The 19,584-nt window shown below is 47.2% G+C and overlaps 1 protein-coding gene across 3 annotated transcripts in view; it reads right to left on the bottom strand.

Moving 5' to 3' along the window:
* Positions 1-19,584, bottom strand: part of BSN (bassoon presynaptic cytomatrix protein) — a 95,714-nt gene that overhangs the window by 56,810 nt on the left and 19,320 nt on the right. For 2 of the 3 annotated variants that reach the window (XM_087743899.1, XM_087743900.1), the window contains one exon: positions 14,815-15,214. In XM_087743899.1, coding sequence (XP_087600025.1) covers positions 14,815-15,214 — 400 coding nt within the window. Of the gene's footprint in view, positions 1-14,814; positions 15,215-15,403; positions 15,542-19,584 lie in introns of those variants that run through there. The other variant, XM_087743901.1, reaches the window with a different exon arrangement.

The following is a 19,584-nucleotide window of genomic DNA, read 5'->3' as shown; positions in this document are numbered from 1 at the left end:
AAGCCATCCCAGGCAGCCCCCTCTCCATGCAGAGGAGTAACGACCCGCAGCGCTGAGTGCTGCCCTGGGAAAACTGTTGTACCAACCACACATTGATGGGTAGGAGGGGCAGGTACCACCTCTGGGCTCCAGAGACCCCGAATGAAGGCAGAAGGCTTTCCCATAGGACTTGGGGCCCTATCATAAACCTTGAGCATCTTTACGACTCTCTGAGAAGGAAACGAGAGGCGCTGGGTGGGTTTCCTCCAGCCTGGGCACCCAGCACTGCCTTTCCCTGTCCTGCTCCCCACACTTTGCAAGAGATGCTCCTGCACCTGAATTTTATTTACGCTGCTGCTTTGTTCCAACAAACCCATATCAAAGGCTTCAGGATTTTGCCCTGATGTTCTGCAGCAGCAAGAAGAGAGGGCTGTAAGGGCCTCTGAAAGGTTTTGGCTCTATCCTCTGCCCCCAGGCAGGATCAATCAAGCCTGCATCGCTGCCAACAGATGTTTGTCTAATTTGGTCTTTAAAACTTCCCACCAATTGCAGCTTTACTGGGTGGGCAGTGAAAGGGGGAATAGAGGGGCTTTGGCCTAACGATCCTCCCTGCTAGAAAACATTAAAATATGAACCTAAATCTTCCTTGCAGTCTATGTCCATTACTTGCCATCCTACAGATCACAAACACTGAACAGCAGATATTTTATTCAGTAAAAACAGCCTGTGACCAGCTTCCCTGCTGAAGGCAACTGTCTGGGGGAGCACATCCCAGCACCAAGACCACAACGTGCAAAATGTCTCCTAGAGGTGACTGGCCACCACCTTCATGCTGCAGAACTCTCGGTCTTGATCTCCCCGGGGCTCCACAGCACCTCCATGGCCTTCAGACCCAATTAATGGTTTGCTGTGTTTCCAGGTACAGTTTCTGCTCATTATTAGGAGCTCCTCGGGCAGCGTTGGAGGATCGCATGCTATGAAAGGATCTCAGCCTTGCATGGTCCCATCAAAGCAGCCTACAGACCACCTGTCCCCAGACACATCTCCTGTTTCGCCTTCTTCTGGAGAGACCCACTTGGATGGCCCTGATGCCCGAAACGGGCTTACAAGTATGCCCATAAACACCAGAAACAGTTTGTCCAGTCACCAGCTACCTATTTTAATAAATTAGAATAGGCTTTCTGTGTTTGAATTCCTATCCCCATCCAAAAGCACCTGGACCCAGCTCATAAGTCATTATCTACTAAGTAAAATATACCAATTCTAACACAAATCTGCAAACAGTTAGAATTTGAACAGATACCTGTAAAGCCACATCACTGTTAATTGGGTTTTTATAGCCATTATATACCCTCTAAGAAGGGGATACTTAATTGCAAGCCAGTCTACAATAGCAATCAACCTGTCTTCAAAAAAAATGCTAATTGCAAAGCAAGATTAAAATTGGTCATTCAAATCAGGATTTTTTTGCTTGCTGATCTAAAGTCATTATTGCCATGGAGATCTAAACTGATACACCCCGGGAAGGTGCATAAACTCTTAATGAAAAAGAATCCTGCTATCTGCATGGCTGCCTCCTCTATCATCACCCAAGCCAAAATATGAAGTTACCCAATTTGGGGAGCTCTCTGCTACCCTCCTGATGGGGGGCTCAAAGGATCACCATAGAGCAACCTGCCTGGGACCTCTCAGCCCAATTGCAAACCCTGGGCAAGCTTACAGTGAAAGCTAGTTTCGTTCTGCTCAAACAAGGGGCCAAGTCCTTGACTGCAAAACTAGAAACCGTTACAGAAGAGAAAAAAATTCAAATCAAAATTTCTCAGTCAAAAAAAATATTGCAGAAGCAAATCTTTCCTCCATCTTTTTGGGCTTCTTAGCTTTTTTTTAAAAGATCTCCAAACAGCAGCAGCTTTGGGTCAACACAAAAAAACCCAAACAAACAACAAAAAAACTCCAAAATCACCACGCGAGAATTCTCTCAAACACCTTTTTTGTGCAACATGCCACTGTCAACCACTATTTTAATGCTGCCTTTAGCCCCTTATTGCCCGCACAGCCGGCTATCGCACCCTGTGGCGCACAGGGAGCATCCCCCTTGCTGAGACAGTGCTCCCACTGCTGAGCTACAGCAACATTTCTAGCACCAGTGGCTGCAAAGGGCAGATAGAGAGATGGAGATGTATTGGACACAGTAGTGCATGCAACCCCAAGCAATAAATACCAGAGAAATAAATCAGGTTGCTCATTCGAACAAAGTATTTAAGAGCTCCTCGATGCGGGCATCCATCCACGCCATCACAGCCAACAACTTGGTCCGCAGGAGTGGACCAGTGTTTAATGAAATCTCAAATTAACTTCTCAGGCAAAGAAAAGAAAAAGCTTCTCTTACTTGTAAATAGTGTATTTTTTATTAAAGCATCACAGCTGTGACAGACAGCTATCTCCAGGCAGCCATCCTATGCCTCTGGCAGGACATTTTTGAAAAGGTGCACAACTTCTATAAAAGCATTTCTTAGTCAAGCCCTATAGCTCAATACATCATCTTTAGGTGCTGAATGTGCCCAGCACCTCCGTGCTGGGTCCCCTCCGCCGCTGCAGCCAAGGAGCGTGTTGGACTAGGCGATAGGCAATGCAAGCTGCAGTGCTCCAGGAACAGCACCACTCCGTGTCCATCCAGACAGAAAGGAAACTACAGAGGAGCAAACTGCACAGTTCAAGCTGATTTCACCCCCCTTTGATTTGCTCCAATGCCAATTAGAAACTGCTTTTGGAGAGAAACAATAAATCTTGTCACTGCACCCCGGTCTCAAACCCAGGCGACTCGAGTGTAATTACCAGCCACTGGGACCCTCTCTGACCTACGAAGCATTTCTCACAGGCGAGATAGCAGGAGCAATCGTCACTCCTTCCATGTTCGGGTGTTCAGCTGGAGAAGTCTCACTCCTGATTTTTCGAGTGTTGTGCATCAAAACCTCCAGCTGAACAGTGGGAGCTGCACCAACTGTGAGCAATCAGACCCAAAATGCCTTAAATTGGGCAGATAAGGGATGGATTGGCCAGCAAGAGGAAAGCAGCAGGACCTGTGCACCGGGGGGGAAACATCTTGCATCCAAATAAATACCACCTTCCCATAAGCTTTTATCTGCCCACAGCCTTGTCTGTTGGTGTTAACCCCCCTGCCTGGCTGGGCTGGCTCCTGGCACTCTGCAGAGAAAGGAAAGGAGGAGAAGCAAGTCTGAACCACGGCATGCAGCAGGCATTGGGATGCAAAATGGCACACCGTGCATGGCCAACATCACCTCAGGGGATGCTGCTCATCAGTGCACAGCAACCCACTCGCCCAGGGAGAGGGTCTCGCTGTGCTAAGACCTTTGCTTCCCAGTGGGCTGCAGGCTGGGTGGTGTGGGACAACTGCCTGCAGCTGGGAGACATGAGAAAAGGTGTTGGCTGGAGGAGAAGGGCAACTTGGGGCAACAGCTTGAGCTGGCCAAAACCATCAGGAGGGGCAATGAAGCCTTCAATTTTTACAAAAAGTAAAAGTAGCGCCCAATGTTGGCTCTTGGTTGGGGTGGCATGGCTTGGAGATCACTTAATGCAGTGGTGCTGGAGCCCTCCAAATGACACGTCCTTCAAAACTATCAGATCATGGGACTTTTCTGGGCATACCTGTAAAAACTTTATGCCCAGGATCTGCATAAAGCATTATTTCAACATGTCCCCCGGGTCTCAACAAGAATTTAGCACCTGGAATTAGCTATGGAAAACAATATTTCAGAATTCGATGGATTTTTTTCTTCCTAATTCAATAAAGCAATAATGATCGTCTGCTGAGAGCAAGTAATGGGATCCCAGAAGCAGCTCAAAGGCAGATGGCAGCAGCAGCATGCCTGTTTGGTGATATTTCTCAAAGCACTCTCCAATTTGAAAGCCACAATCATATCATCTGGAAAATGAATATGGCAGGTCAGAACATAAGGTAGAGTTTCTAAAAACGAATCTCAGGGCATTAGCTGCCCTGGCCCAGCATCTCAGTACTGACTTGGGACTCGGAAAAAAAAAAATCAGGATTCATGCCTCAGTCTGCCAAAGGTCCCTTGGGCAGGTTGCTCAGGACTAGATGAAAACAGCATGGCTGGGTACAAGGGCTCAGTTTAACTAGGCTTCACCTTTGAGGGGGGACCCCTCCTCTGCCCCAGCACTGTTGGCCTTGCATTAGCACGCTGTGCTCCATCAAACACCAAGTGTATTTGCTTTTCTCGAAGCTCAAAAGGTTTTGCAATATGTAGAGTATGCACTGCCAATCGCAGGCAAAACAGAGGCAGGCGTGCTCAAGAACAAGCCTCTCCCCACAATAAGTATGCTCATTATTTTCTGAGGAATCCAGAAATTCAGGTAATTCAACTCTTCCTCAGGTCCCCAGGGTAATTTTAGCACAGAACACTATTTTTTAGCCAGACCTTTCCACTAGACCTAGTATTTTATCTACTGGGCATCATACCCTGTTCACAGGGGGAAGGAGCAGCAAGCAGTGCCTTCCAGGAGATCAGGAGAAGCATGGGATGTCTCCTGGGGAAAAAAAGAATACATGGTACACCTGAGAGCACAGGAGGGGCTGAGCAGAACTCATGTGTGGCCCAGAGCCATGATGAAGCTGGTTTTGGAGGAACCCCACACCCGAGGAGTTGCAGGGACACGGCCTTTCCAGCTCCCCCCCCCCACCTATGCCTTTAGGCATCAGGGTACTCTGCAATTAAGAAATAGGGGAAAAAAAACCCCAAAACTAAAACCCCAAGGGGAGTTGCCATTCCTAGAGCCAAGTCTAGCAGTGCCCCCACTCCGGCATGCCCAGCTGGTTACTGCACTATACGTGCACCCCTATACGTTTGCATCCTTAGCAGGCTGTTAATAGGAAATGCTTGCTGAGCCTGCGTTTCTTGCAAGCTGAGTTACATGCAGTGACAAGCTCGTTTGCTCTTTGGGGACAGGGCTTCAAATAGCTGCTCACTTGTGACAATTAAAACGGGCAGAGTGCTGCCACCGACTCCGCTAGCCCGTGCTGTGACTGATGCAAGCGCCGTCTGTAGCGCTCTGATAAGGATATTGGATGATTCAGAATAATCTAGGCTTTGCTGAACATATGAGCCCGAGTGTTTGTGCTTCTGTTTCTGACTAACAGGAATACTGTGTCGTGCTCGTTAGAAGTGGGAGAGGGCAGCTGGAGGTAGGTGGGCACCAAAACTTCCGCTCCGTAAGACTGTCCTGCCTGCCACTCACATCTCTTCCATGGAGGTCTCCAACTCAAGGGTCTGGCCGATCTAACCCCATGGCTTGGGCACAGCAAGGAGGTGATGGAGCAGGTGGGGAGGGAGCAAAAAGTCAACATTAAGTCTTCTTCCCATCTTGGGGGAGTTCCATGAGCTGTGACCAGGCAGCAGGGCTGCTGCACAAGCAGCTGGGGCTCAACTAAGATGCAGGAGGTGGGCATCAAAGTGGGCAGCGCAGGGGGCAAGAGAGGAAGGGAAGGGACGTGCTGGCCCTTCAGTCTTCAAAACTGACTTCCAGCTGGTCTAGTGCCATGTTACATCCATGCCTTAACTCGTTTTGACAAACCTTTAATCCCGCAGACCTGCTGCATAGTCTACTCCCATCCCATTAAGACCACATCTTTCCCTATTGAGCCATTCCAACAGCTTGGCTTTGATCTCACCCAGAGCAGAAAGCCAAGCCAACGGCACAGACTATTTACAACATGAACCGAATCCAGAGCTGAAACATCCCACCCTTCGGCTGTCCTTGATCAAAAGGTTTACAGCCTAGATAAAATGGCATTTCAATCAGAGTTAAAATATCCAGTTTTCATAGCCCAATTAGCACCACACCCCCCTCAGATAAGGGCTGCCCAGGAGCACGGCTGCATATTACCTCTCTGAGATGAGGAGCTGGGTATGACAGGAGGGTGAGGTCTGGGAGCAAGGCTGTACGAGCTTGAATTAAAGTGGTGAGGAACACCTCAGCAGGCATAAACTGCTGTCCCACAAACACCTTACTGCATTTGCAGGGCTGTTTTCAGAAATGTCTGATACTTTTCAGTGCACCACACTAGGTAAATCTCCTCTCAGCACCTAAACGTCACCATGGCCAGAAGACAGACAAGAGACTGGGTTAGGAAGAAGCAAGTTGGGTTTCTGGTGATGGGAGCCCACACAGCTCCATAAATAGCATCAGTGATCGACTAAAATTCAGGTCAAGAGAGATGCTGCTGAGATGTCACCACCTCTGCCAAGCGCTGCTATCTTTAGGGATCAAACGAACCTCATACGTCTTCCCACCCAGCCAGGGTGGGAAGAGCCACATCACGGTGCCTCCTCCTGCACCGGGGCTCTCCTGCTGGGCACCCCTCTGCCACACCAGAGACAGCACTGTAGGGATGCAGAGTGGGTAGTGTCTGACACCCCCCATTATAACTACCCTGCTCTCTGCTGCTTGTAGAAAGTTGGTAAATAGGAATTAATTCAGCTGGGATTAACTCAATCCCTGCTGAGGCACTGAAGGCGCTTGAAGTTTCCTCCCAAGCGCTCCCCGAAGGCAGCACAGCATTTTACCACCAAGCACACATCGCAAACAAGACTGTACAAGCAAGGGCTATAAAGCCCTGTGCAACGGCTGCTCTTCGGGATATTTTGTGCGTGGTGAGTGGGATCCAGAGGGACACTCAACCATGCGTGAGATTTCACATGCTCGACTGGTAGGAAAACCTTGAGCAGCATCCGCGTGAGCAAAATAGCTCCATCCACCACCACAGGCTGTAAATGATCTTATTCCTCTACCCGGGGACATCCGGGGGGGCAAGTGAAAGCAAGGAGCAGACACAGCAAAGCTTTCAAAAACATGGGGAGCCTCTGACTCGGTACCCCACTCTGCTTTGGAGAGCTTGACAGCTGCTTCCGATCCTCAGCTCGCTTTTCTTTTTAATGATAAAGTGATATGTGAGTTGAAAGCTAGAGGAAAACCATGCCTCATCCAAGCAAACAGCTTGCCGTAACTTAATGTACCGAGGGAAGGACGACACAGGGCGGTGGTGGCTTAGCGCGTGCAGCTTGCTGGGCTTGGTATTTATCAAGCGACAGAAGATGCCAAGAAGAAAGCAGGCCTCTTCCCATCTCTCAGAAGTATTCATCTTTACTTGCAGTTGTTTTTACTACCCCTCTCCACCGCAGCATCACTCTGGTGTGCAGGAAGCCACGCTCTCCTGTCCCCTCTGAACAATTTAACACTTCACCGCGGACCCTTATGTGTCCCCACAGCCAGGTCCCTGCTGCCACGGCTCACTGGAGCCAGCCATTGGCAGAGCAGAGCCACCGTGAGCAACACCAGCCCCATTAGTCACCGGGAACCGTTTAGCCAAGATATTTTTTGACATTTTCCGCAAGTGAATTTTGCATTATTTGAATCATCTACGCAGAGCACAGCGAAAGGCGGCATACTGGAAGGAACATCCAGAATTACTCACAAGCTTTTTTTTTTTTATGTTGGCTCTAACTTAAATTGCGATCTGTCAAACAGACAAGTTGCACGTCGCTGCAGACGGCTAGGAGAAGCCCCTGCTCAGGCTGCAGCAGGGGCCAAAAAGGCAAATGAGTCATTTATACGTAGAAAGCCTCAGCAAGTACAACCATGCTACTCTCCAGCTTCGTATTAGTTGCTTCATTCAGTGCTAATCACCCCATTAAAAAAAGATAGAGCAGAAATAAATAAAAAAGGCAAGCAAGAGATAACAGAAGCATCCTCCACTGCAACACTGCAGACACAGGATGAAATGAAGGCTGGGGTACTTGATGTAGGGATAAGGGGATTAAGAGGTGAAGGGCAATGGTGAGGAAGGCCTAAAATAGGGGAAACACACACGCACACACAACCTGTTGGCCCAGGGCAATAAATTCAAGGTTCCTATCAATATTTTCTCACCATAAAACAATACAGGATATTCACTGCAATCATAATGAGTATATTTTTAGCGCCTAGTTTTTCCATCGTGCTCACAGCACGAGGTGCTCTTGAAGAGAGCTGTAGGGCTTCTTCAGATGGGCACGTCCCCAGCAAGCACTGGTCCCAGCCAGCCCATGCTGCAGATGCTAACCCCCAGTGCTGGGGACAGGAGCTGCCCCGCAGCAGCAGACCGGGCCAAGCATCCCTGCCCGGGCAGGTGTTTCTCAGGGCGGATGAAGCCCAAAATCGGTGCATCCTTATGAGAAGGCAGCAGCCACGATGAGCCCCGGCTCCTACAAAAAGCATCACGCGCAGCGCATGCAGGTCACTGCTGGCTGAAGCTCTGCTAAAAACAAACAACAAATTGGAATAAAACTCACATTTCTCTCCTATTGCCCAGACTGATCCAATGGAAAATTTCTCCCAGACCTGCAACGTAATGCTAACGACAGATTTATTTTTACAGCTATATCATGAAGAAGGATGATCTCAAAAGAAATCATTCTGAAACAAGCAACTTGACTCAGCAACACAGGGGTCTGGCTGGATATAGGGTGCAACCTTACCACGTACACGTGCAAAGAGCTGTCTAACACCACAGCAGCACACAAATCCTGCCTGCCTGAGGGCGTCCTGGGTTTTGAACTGATCACAGGAGGAAAAAAAAAACATACTCCTGAACTTGCTGAAAGGTGCACAGAAGGGAGGACCGCTGCTTACACAGCCAGCCCTTTAGCCTTACCTCCCCAGCTACCAGCTCCTCTACCACGGCCACCGCAAGCATGACACCTGAGGGTGAAATACCCCAGGGGATGCCAGACCAGAGAAACACTTATTGTTAAATATTATCCCACTACAGGATCTGCTTTTTGAGATCCAGCATTTTTCAGACCCAGCACCCATTCTTCAAGGGAAGGGTGAACTATAATCTCTAAATACAGCCTCACGTTTCTGCACAAGCACGATAACACGTCTTGGAGATGTGGTGCTGCACACATGCCAACAGCTGAGGCTGCTTCACAGCCGGGAAAATGAATAGCCAGCGAGGTCCCAAGGGCGGAAGAAAACCTTGTGGGCTTTGCCGTTCAGCAAGAGAAGAGACCTCATAAATGCAATGTCGTGGTTCCTCCTTTGCCGCCAGTCCCGTTGCAAAGAATTAAATCAAACTCAGAGCTGACGCACTCAGAGAAAACTTGGAAATTTAGGAGATGCCATGCCGGGATTGCTCCACAGCTTCTCAGTGAAGAGCCAGCAAGGAGAAGGACCACTTTGGTTGTTTAAAAAGGCAGAGAGAGACAGGGGAGATTAAATATCTCATTAAAATCATGTTTAATTATCTATTGGCAAGCAATATATTCACCTTTTTTCATCCAGTCCTCCAGTGCTCATCCCTTGGTGCCCCCGAGCTCCCTGGTCAGGGGACACAGCCAGAGTCCCAGAAACTGCCACATAAACACCCAGGAAGGATGGGGCAGCGTGTCAGAGCACAATATACTGTAAAACATGGCTTCAAGCCACATAAATTACAGAAACATAAATTACAGTCGTGCTCCAACGACCTCAGGGCTACCCAGACCCCAAGGGACCTGCACCCAGCTGCTCCCCACCAAATCATTTCAGCATCTATTAGACCCCAGGGTAAAACCACTGAACCCAACAGCGATTCTGCCCATGCTTACACAGCAGGCATCAGAGCCCTGTAAATGTTTGGATGTTCAGTGAATGACAGGCAGGAGACGAGAGGGATGAAAGGAAGAGATTGGGGATTTACTGCTATTAATAATGGCCATCGTTTTAATGTAGAACTAATAACTCCCCTGGCACCCTGAAGCACAGCTCTTTGTTTGTGGGGCCACTGAACCAGTGGTCACTAGTCAAGCCAAAGCCTCCCGAAGCGTAAATACTTCAGACTGGCTTAATTCACAAAACTGGCAGGTTTTACTGAAAATCAGACACTAACACGCTGCAAGGTATAAAACTGAGACAATAAACCAAATGAGAAATGGGCTCTTAGGAAAAGCAGCATATGAGCACCTTCACAATTTCTGTGACATTTGGTCTCTCTTTTTTTTTTTTTATGTCATTTGCTAAATGAATGAGGTGATGCTGTGGGCAGGCACTGCTGCTGCTGCTGGTGGAGCTGGGCTGGAGAAGGCTCTGGACCGAGGCCATCCCTCCAGTGCCGACGAGCCGCTCTCCGCCTGCACTGCTCCTCCTGCCAGAGAGGCTAAGCTGAGCACCGTGCCATCCCTCTGCTTCCCTTAACTCCTTCTTCCTTGCTCCTCTTTATCTGAATTTTCTTACAGTATTGAGCAGAAAACCATCTACTGGTACATTATGACAGGATAAATACAGCCCTTTACTGTACATTCATACTTATATTATTTCATTCTCACCTCCTCAGCTGATGGTGTGCTTTCCATTAATATAATTGAAACATTTACCTAAAAACTTTAAATTATTTTTGTGGCTACCTCTTCCCACTACAGATAACTCAAGAGCTGCTGAGAGGTTTTCCTCTCCTGAAAAAAAAAATCTTGACCGCTGTCGGGAAACCAACCAGCAAGTTTTTAATCCTCCCTGAGACTTTTTACATTTCACTTGCCAAAGGTCCGTGATCAAAGGTTGGTGATGATCTTACACAGCATGGAGCACGTAGGGAACAGATTTATTTTCAAATATTTTAAATATTTCATGTTTTCATATTACATTATATTCATAATGTAAAGAGTACAAAGAATCTCTTCTATCTCCCTAAGTAGAGCTAAAAACGTGGACCAGAACTGAAGTTTAACAAGTATTACCGCTTCATTTATGAATTGGTCACAAATACAGCGAATGCATTCAGAATGGCTTGGGGACAAAAGCAGGGACTTCAAAAAGACAGTATTTTGGTGAAGAACATACATGTATAAATATGCTCCTTTTATTCAGGGTGGGGAAAAAATATCTATTGCGTGCATCTGAATACTTATGAAACTGCATCTGATGAACATTATTTCAAATCAAAAAAAAGCATGATGGAAAAGTAAGGAAGAATACAAAGATTTTCTATAATCCCAAAGCAGTTCCCAGCTAACCTATTAGGCAGCCAGCCATTTTGAGTTTCATTTCAGCACTAACTAAAGCACATATTTTAATGCTGTGCCACTGCTCTCGATTAAACTCAAAACCAAGTTCTAAATTTTTTTGGGTTAGCACTTAGATGATGAGGAACTGAATTAAAAGAAAACCAAAAAATTTTAAGAGAACACTGAAGAAGAAATTAATTTCTCAAATTAGCAATGTGCAGTGGCACTTCAAAACCCCAGAGAAACAGAAAGGATGCCTGCAGGTTGCTCCTTGTGATACCAAACAGAGCAAATCCAATCAGATGAACATGCTGCAGGATCAGTCAGGCGAAAGCCACAGGAGCGGCATTACAAAGTGAAAGATGTATAAAAAGAGGATTTTCTAAACCTATTGTACTGGCTTGAAACTGAGCTATTCCCCCCCAGAGGAGATGACAGCTTTGCTGGTACGGTCCTGCAGAACAAGCTGTCCAAAAAAAACCCTCAAAGACAACACAGAGGAAAACTAGAAAAAAAGTTTTAATGAGAAATTAAAAATCCTACTAGAACGCTAACGCTGCAGTATTGCATTTAAAATAACACATCTCCATTCAAAAGCCCATTTCCTACATAGGTGTGTAAGCAAGCTGTTAAATTTTACCATGCTATTTCATAACTTTTTGTCTTTAACGGTGCCATCGTAGCTCCTTGCTTTACATTTCCCCTTGCTTAAAATAACCATCTATGGCAAGAGCACTGACCTTCAGGAATAAGTGAATGAACGAGAAAACTGGCATGCCAGCATGCGACCAAATTGAAAACGATGACAGCAGTTATTTCGGAGCGCAGAGATGAACAGAGGGAAGAATATGATTATCTACATGTAAAATATTGAGTGACACCGACAGCAGACAGGAACTTCTGTTTGCCCAGTCTTGTGAAACAAGAACGAGCTGGTGCTCAAAGGAATAAAAAGACAGCAAATAAAAAAAAAAAATTATTTTTTTTTTCTGCTCAGCAAGCTATCAGCTCAAGATGCCATAGAGGCCGACTGCTTCATCATGATAGAAATTCATTACTTGCCTTTAAGATAAAATGACCATCAGGCCACATGAAAAGGAATAAAATAAAAGACAAAGAAAAATAATTTTTCAAAGGAATGTATATGCTTCTGAACAGAAGTTACCACCTAATTACCAAGCTAAGGTGTTTTGCTAGGGTGTACGGTTAACCCTCCTCTGAAAAAATCTGCTCTTGCTACTTGTAAGTGGCAGGATGGAGTGTGATGGACTACAGCTCATACACTAAGGCTGTTTTTATCTTATTGACAGAGTGAGAGAGAGAAGAGAGATATAAAAAAAGCTATTTTATAATACATATTTTATATGTATATAAATATATACAGACACATCAAGCTTATATAAACACCACGCTCTCAAAAGGGTTTCAGAAGTCAATGCACGTGGCCGTGTTATGCCAGACAAGTACCGGAGTTCCCAGCTCACCACACCTGCGGTTTCTGGCAGTCCCACAGATTATGCAGGAGAGGATGTACCAAGTAAAACACAATTTTGGTTTTCTTGGGTTTGGTTTCTTAGAAAACGTGATATTTTTGATGATTTAATCCTGCTAGAAAGCCTTGAAAGCAGAAAGAGAAGTTACAAATCCATATCTACTGCAGCACAAAGTAGAAACTATTCACATGAAAACATATTGATAAGGAAATGCAAATGAAAAATACAACCCACAAATCCCCTCATCAGCAATGCTGTACAGCCGCCCTGCAGCACCTGCTGGGTTTGAGGGACCAGACTGGATGGATGTTTTGCCCTGTGAGGACGGTCAAGCAGCGAAGCAGGTGGGACCGGCAGGTCCATCCTTGAGTTTCTGAGACCCAACTCGATACGGCCTGGAGCTCCCTCGCCTGCTCTCTGCTTTGAGCGGAGGTTGGACTAGGTGACCTCTGGAGTTCCTTTCCAACCCAGATCCTACCATCAAGAAAGAGAGCAACCTCCCAGCTGCCTCCCATTAACCCTTTTTAATGCCACCAGACTGCTTCACAGGCCTTTCTCTGTGGCTCTAGAATAGCAGCACAAGCGGGTATGCTGAGGAAAGCGAGTCACACTTCAAGATGGCAGTAACCGCCGTCGCTCCCCCAGCCAGCCCATCACACAGGCTGCCAACACGAGCTGCAAGCAGCCATCTTGGACAACTGTTTCCATCCCCCAGCTCCCTCAATGACCTACTTACAAGTCGTAAAGTTGCTTGCTGTTGAAATGCATATTAAACTCAGAACTAACAAACAAACAAAAACAACCCCACATCTTTTTTTCATCCCAAGTCTGATTTTTTGGATTTGATGTTTAACAATGCTCCATAGTCACATTTCAGAGGGCATAGAGACCTAGAGATATTAAGAGATGGCCTAGAGACGCTAAGCAGAAACTCTGTGCGCACACACATTTTAACATGGGTATCTACAAGGGAGACTTGGGGTAGGGGCCACTGCAGGAAAGCTCTGGGGGCGAGGCAGGGGAGACAGGCCCAGGCTGACCAGACACTGAGCAATCAGTGCATTTTTGTTTATTTGCTGTTTAACTGCTACCATTCAAAGTAGCTGGTCAACTTTCAATGCAATGCTTGGACAACAAAATAAATGTTTAGCAAATCAATTTAGAAGTGAAACAGAAGTGTGGCCCATGGCATTTCCTTGCAGGAGACTGAATTTCCACCTCAGGGCCTTTTGTTAACGTCTGAGACCTTATACAGATCTTTGCAGGGGGGAAGTACCTCTTTACAGGGGTACAAAAGCAGCATCCAGCTCATTACATCTTGCTATACCAGGGGTATCAGGTACCCCAACTCTCCCTCCACCGAGGAAAGAGACTGAAAGGCAGGAGTCTCCCTCAAACAACAGTGTTTAGAAAGCACCATGTCTGGTGTCAGGAGCAAGCATTGTGTGCTTACCAGAAACAGCCACTGGCAATAAAATGTGGGTACCCAGGGGACTCCAGTGCCCGAATCCTGTTTTCTCACACACTGGAGTGACACAGTGGCTTTAAGTTTCTCTTATTAAGCCTGAGAGGAGGAATCCCCATGGCTTGCCTCTTAACAGCTGGAAAAAGCATCCATGTCCCTTCCCACCCTGCATGGAGGTCTCTGACCTGATGGATCGGCACGGGGAGCCCCACGCTCCAGCACCCCCCTGCTTGCCGCCGCTGCCGGATCCACCCCCAGGAACCCAGCACATCCATTTCACACATCCCACACGACACGAAATGCTCCCCCAGCAAGGCACCATCTCACACACGACTTCGCACTTCTCTCCTGCCACTGAGCCTGATGCTGTCTGAAACTCACCTGCCACCAAAACATCATCACCTGGGATGAGTCAGGGTCTAATATGACCAACACCTCAGAGTTACCAACAACCCCTATGCTCCCCTCCCACTGTTGAGTCCTTCAACTTCAGGGCAGTTTTGTTTATGTGGACCTCACCTCAGCCAAACATTCTGGGGTCCCAGCAACAGAGACTGAACCTCTCTGGTGATCTGCCATCTCCCTTTAACTAATTTATCCCCACCCACCCCGTCTCATTATAGCTCACATTATCACAATTATCCCCTGATTAACCAGCAGAGCCCTTACTCTTGGGCAATGCTTTGCAGCTGCCAAAAGCAAAAGTGCAACTTCTGCACTTGGAGAACACAATAACCTCTCCCTGCAAACCTTGGCGGTGGCCACCCTGCTGCCCACCCGAACCGGCCGGGAAGGCTGCCTGAGGAAGAGGAGGCGTTACCTGGGTGAGGTGCGGGTTGGGGTTGAAGCCGCACTGGTTGCAGACTTTGCTGTGACACTGGGTGCAGGCGTTGAAGTTCGGCTGGCCGGGGGAGGAGGTGAGCTCCGTCGTCTTGCATATGGGGCAGAGCGTGCTGCTGGGGAGCGGGGCGATCTGCGGGAGCGAGTAGGGAGAGGTAGGGGTGCTGCCCCGGTCCGGCGACACCGAGGGAGACCTCCCCGAGCCCTGGCTCCTGGCGTCCACCTGCAGCATCCTCCGTGGTCCCTCTGCTGGTGGTCCGGGCTGGCCCTGGCCCCTCATCTCCCGGGGGCTCTGGGAGCTGGGTGCAGTCTGTGCGAGCGAGGGGGATGCTGACCGCTGGCCTGCGGGCTGACCCAGCTGCTCTGGTCTCCTCAGTGTGCTGAAATACCATTAAAAATACACAGAATAAGCCAAGCCAGGTTTTCTACATTCAAATGATGCCAGTCAACGTAGAAAACATCTTAAGTACCCTCTCTGCCCCCAAAGCCCCAGCTCAGCCAAGGAGGTATAGCAAAATCACTCTGCAAAACAGGGAAATTGTTCAGATCAGCAGAAGGATATGCTCTACCTTATGAAATGAGGTGCAATTTCAGCCTTCTCTTATATAACCCAGCAGCAGAGATGTAATTGAATTACTCGGTGTATTCAGAGTTGAACTTTCATTGTAAAGTTGCACAGAAAACATGACTGAGAAGTTTGGGGCAGCTCAGCCTCCTGCCAGCCAGGGGCTCCCCGTTACCACTTCTCCAGCACAAACCGGTGCTCAAAGAGGCAGCAGCCACTCTGGTTTGCAGATTGCGGGGCCCTTTCTGCAGAGAGACGGACAACGTGTGCTAAACCATCTTCTCACAACCTACTTTTATGAGTTGCTGTGAAACAAAGACTGCAAAGAGCCCTATCTATTGGAGGAAAACCCCTCCAGAAGTCCAATGGAGGCAGGAGAACTACTTATGCTTTCTTGACTATCAAGCTGCCCCTGCGTAAGTCACAGGTGAAAGCAGTGGGAAATTAAGAGAGGGCATCACCCCTGCTTTAGTAATCATTACCAAAACAAGAAGCATGGGAAACAGAGGCTTGGGTGGGCTGGCTGCCCCCCCAGCTGAACCCTCTTCTGGGTGATGTGAGCCTTGGTTGGGCAGAAAACCAGCTGGGATGCATCAGGACAGGGCTATGAAACCTTCCCGTGAAACCCCAGGTACCCAGAAGGAGCAATGCTGAGCAATCGGTGTTGCACTTGCTGCTGGTCAGGCAGCAGTCCTCATAGACTGTGTAGGACGCTCAGCACCCTGTAGCGCGTGCTCCCTGCCACCCCAGAGCTCAGGGAGAGGGTCCAGCAGCCCCAGGGAGCTCTGGAGCAGCTTCAGCTGCAAGAGCTTTGACCTCTCATGCTGGAGAGCACAGCACAAGGTCCCCCACACCCCACCCTCCCACGTTATTTCAGTGCAGGTACCCCGCAGCGTGCTGCTGATGGACCACAAGCGCATGAGAACAAATCTGCAAGGGAAGATGTTTATGTAATTACAGGGGGTTTAGGTAACAAAATCATCCAGTGCATGTGTTCGTCAAATATTTTTCAAAAGGCAGAAGCCCTAATGCCCTTACTACCTGTGATCTACAGCTGTTTAAGGAAAAATATTACTCGGAATCTCAAATTTAATAAATTGTTGATTTACCCAAGCAGGGTCTGACCTTATAAAGGTTTAAAAAGGGAACTTAAATGCATAAAACTAATGAAATTCAAAGTGCATGCTGCCACAGTAATAGGAAGTCAGATGAAAATAAATATTAAAATAGCACTTTGGGAATACTTTCCGGCTGCAGATTGAAACCCACTTCTCTGAAGGAGGAATCGCACAATAATAATAAAGCAAAGCAATAAGGGAGTAACTGATCTGCTCAGACTAAAGAGCAAACTGCACCTGGCCCAGCAGCAAGACATCTGCAGTAAGTGCCATTTGCACGCCTTGCTCCTCCATCATGAATCCTGACGCCTTTGTGTTCAGAAATGGGATCTGCCTCCGGATGCTGAGGGCTGCAAAGCTGCTGCCCCATAAAACTCGTGGCATCCATAGCTGGTGGAGATGGGAGAGCTCAGTCCCAGACACCGGAAGAAAGTATTACCAGAAAGCAAAATGCATTTTCTCTCCTTAAATTTAATTCTTATAAAAACAGCATCTATGTATTAGAATACATACTATCCTAATAGTGTATTAAAAAACACTGAAATAAAATTATTTGAAAAGATTAATGTACATATAGTCAAATAACTGCTGTTTGGAACAAGAGAATTGTTATTGCACTGCAAATTTCAAAATTTTTTTTTTTCCATTTGATATGAAAAAAATGTTTGCCACCAAGTGGGAATGCTGACTCGAAACCAGCTCTGACCACAGAAATACCACTCAACTACCGTTTCACTTCCCAGAACAGTGAGAAATGGAAAAGACTTACAGCAGCTACCCACAGCGGAAATGTTTAGCAGTATATTAGTAGTTATCACCTATTTTTGCAGCTGGTATTAGTAGTACTAGCAGTCTGGCTTATTCAGTTCAAGTAATTTAGTTCTTTAAATAAAGAGTGGATTTTTTGCTCCCTGAATTTTTTGCAGCAAATCAACGTGAGGAGTGCCATACCTCTGTAGGTGCACTCCATCAAGAGGAGCTGTCACACAAGGCACAGACAAGTTTACTACATTCCCTACCCAAAACAGAGTCTGTGGCTCTCTTGAAAAAGCAAAAACCCATGAGAAAAAATACACAAGGTGCTGTTATTTTGCCTTGAGCATCATTCCTGGCGCAGAATGGGAAGGAGGGTGGTTGGGCACTTGCTACCTGGTGGGACAGTGCTGCTCCGGAGATGCTCTCCCAGCCCAGGACGGAGCTCCCTCTCGGCTCCCTTTGCCATTTCAGGTGCAAAGAAATGCCATGCACCATCTCCATCCTGCTCCCGGCAGCGGTTTCACTCTGTGCTCCTATATCACCACTGCATTTATTTATTTTATAATTATCCAAGATGCCTCAGCCGTCCTGTGACACAGGCTGGGCTGTCTCTTATTTGCAGCAGCTGAACGTGCAGTGTATGTCTCGTACCCATCTATGAACCCTTTTGTTGTTGTTACAGAAGTCCAAACTGCAGCTCATCCACTTTTTTCCATACAGCCCCCTTTATCACTGATAAAAACATGAACTAGCATCGGGCTGCTAACCAGTTCCAAAGAAATTCCCCCCAATGCCCCTAGATCACTCGTTAACAATTAGGTTGAGATGTCTTGATAAGGCAGGATTTCACCCGTTTGATGGGGGCTGTATTGATTTTGCACCGCCCTAACTGTTGAATTAGAAATACTGGGCGATGCTCAGTCAGATATCTCCGCAGGGCCCAAATTCAGCAGCGCTCTCATGGTTACCAACAGAGTTATAATTTTGTCCAAGTAAAGAATATCAAGTGCGTTTGACTAAGCTTATTAACAATTACACTGTCGAGGTTTCCACTTATTATATTCTGTCTATTAAATGCTTTATCAAGAGAAGGTCAGGCAGGCAGCTCTATTAATCTGCCCACAATCACTGGCAGGTTGGGCAGCTGGGAAGATGCCATTTTCTTCCTTTTTTTAATTTTTAAATTGAAAAACGATGGCTTTCTTCTTGCTTTCTAAAACTCCCTCCATTTTCCGGCATAAAGCCAACACAGCATCAAACCAAGCCACAACCAGCCTCCTGCCCTGGTGCAGCCCAGCCAGCCTAAGCCATGGCCACCACCAGCCCTCTGCTCCTCCGCCTCTTACCCAACCTTCGCCAAGTTTGTTGGAGCTGAACTCTGACCGTCCTTTGAACATGGAGCAGCAAACCAGCCCACGGCACCAGCCTCTGCTTTCTGCAGAGAGGAACACAGCATTTCACCATCAAGAAGTACGCAGGGCAGAGTCATGGGTCGGCAACATCAGAAGCCTGGGTTTCACTACCAAGTCTGCGGTGTATCCCTGCCACCTCTCTTACCTTCCCCACGCAGTGAAAAAAGCATCTGCCCATCTCCTGACATGAAGCACTGCAAAACACCCACAAAAGTTAACCCTCAGCTCCGTGCAAGAGAGGAAGCTAAACTGCAACGTTGCTTGCCACATAGCCCAGAGCTAAAAATCACTGAGAGATTAATCTGTACCCAGGTCTGCTTCTCCATCAGATACTTCTGATTAAAGAGGTGCAGAACTATCCTTGTTCCACTCAGGAACAAGCACAGATATGAAACCAGCCTTTCTATTTAGGGCTGGTGCAAATGTCCTGGCAGGCTGGGAGGAGATGGAGAAAGGACTAGGAGGGAACAGCTGACTGAGATGATCAGAAACATGAACAGCATAATGAAAACCAAGGGTCAAAGCCATTCCCCGCAAAACCGAGCTCAGCAGTGTAAGATGTCACAAGCACCTCAGATTTTTTATGCTCGATTTTTTTGCTTCCGTAAAAATGACGTTTTTTCATTGAAATAACAAGAATTGGGAAGGTTTTAAAAACAAAGTCCTATTTACAGCCAAAACAAATGTTAGACTGTTTGCTGGTTAATGTTTACTTCTAGAAAAAAGTGATTTGTCCTAAACCTAAGTTTCGATGGCATGGCAGTGCCAGTGAAAAGATGTCAGCAGTTTTAGGAAAGATGAAAGCAATACAACGACATAGTATTGGTTTACAATCCCGTTCCAGTAAATTGGTATAGCCTTCTTATTTGGGAATTCCTAGGCAAAGTCAGGGCCTGTAG

Source organism: Nipponia nippon, unplaced genomic scaffold (assembly GCF_047370975.1).
Source record: "Nipponia nippon isolate SJK-2023a ecotype South Korea unplaced genomic scaffold, ASM4737097v1 scaffold_9, whole genome shotgun sequence".
Classification (NCBI taxonomy): Eukaryota; Metazoa; Chordata; class Aves; order Pelecaniformes; family Threskiornithidae; genus Nipponia; species Nipponia nippon.
Note: the sequence above shows the minus strand (reverse complement) of the source record. Positions and strands in the feature narration are given on the sequence as shown.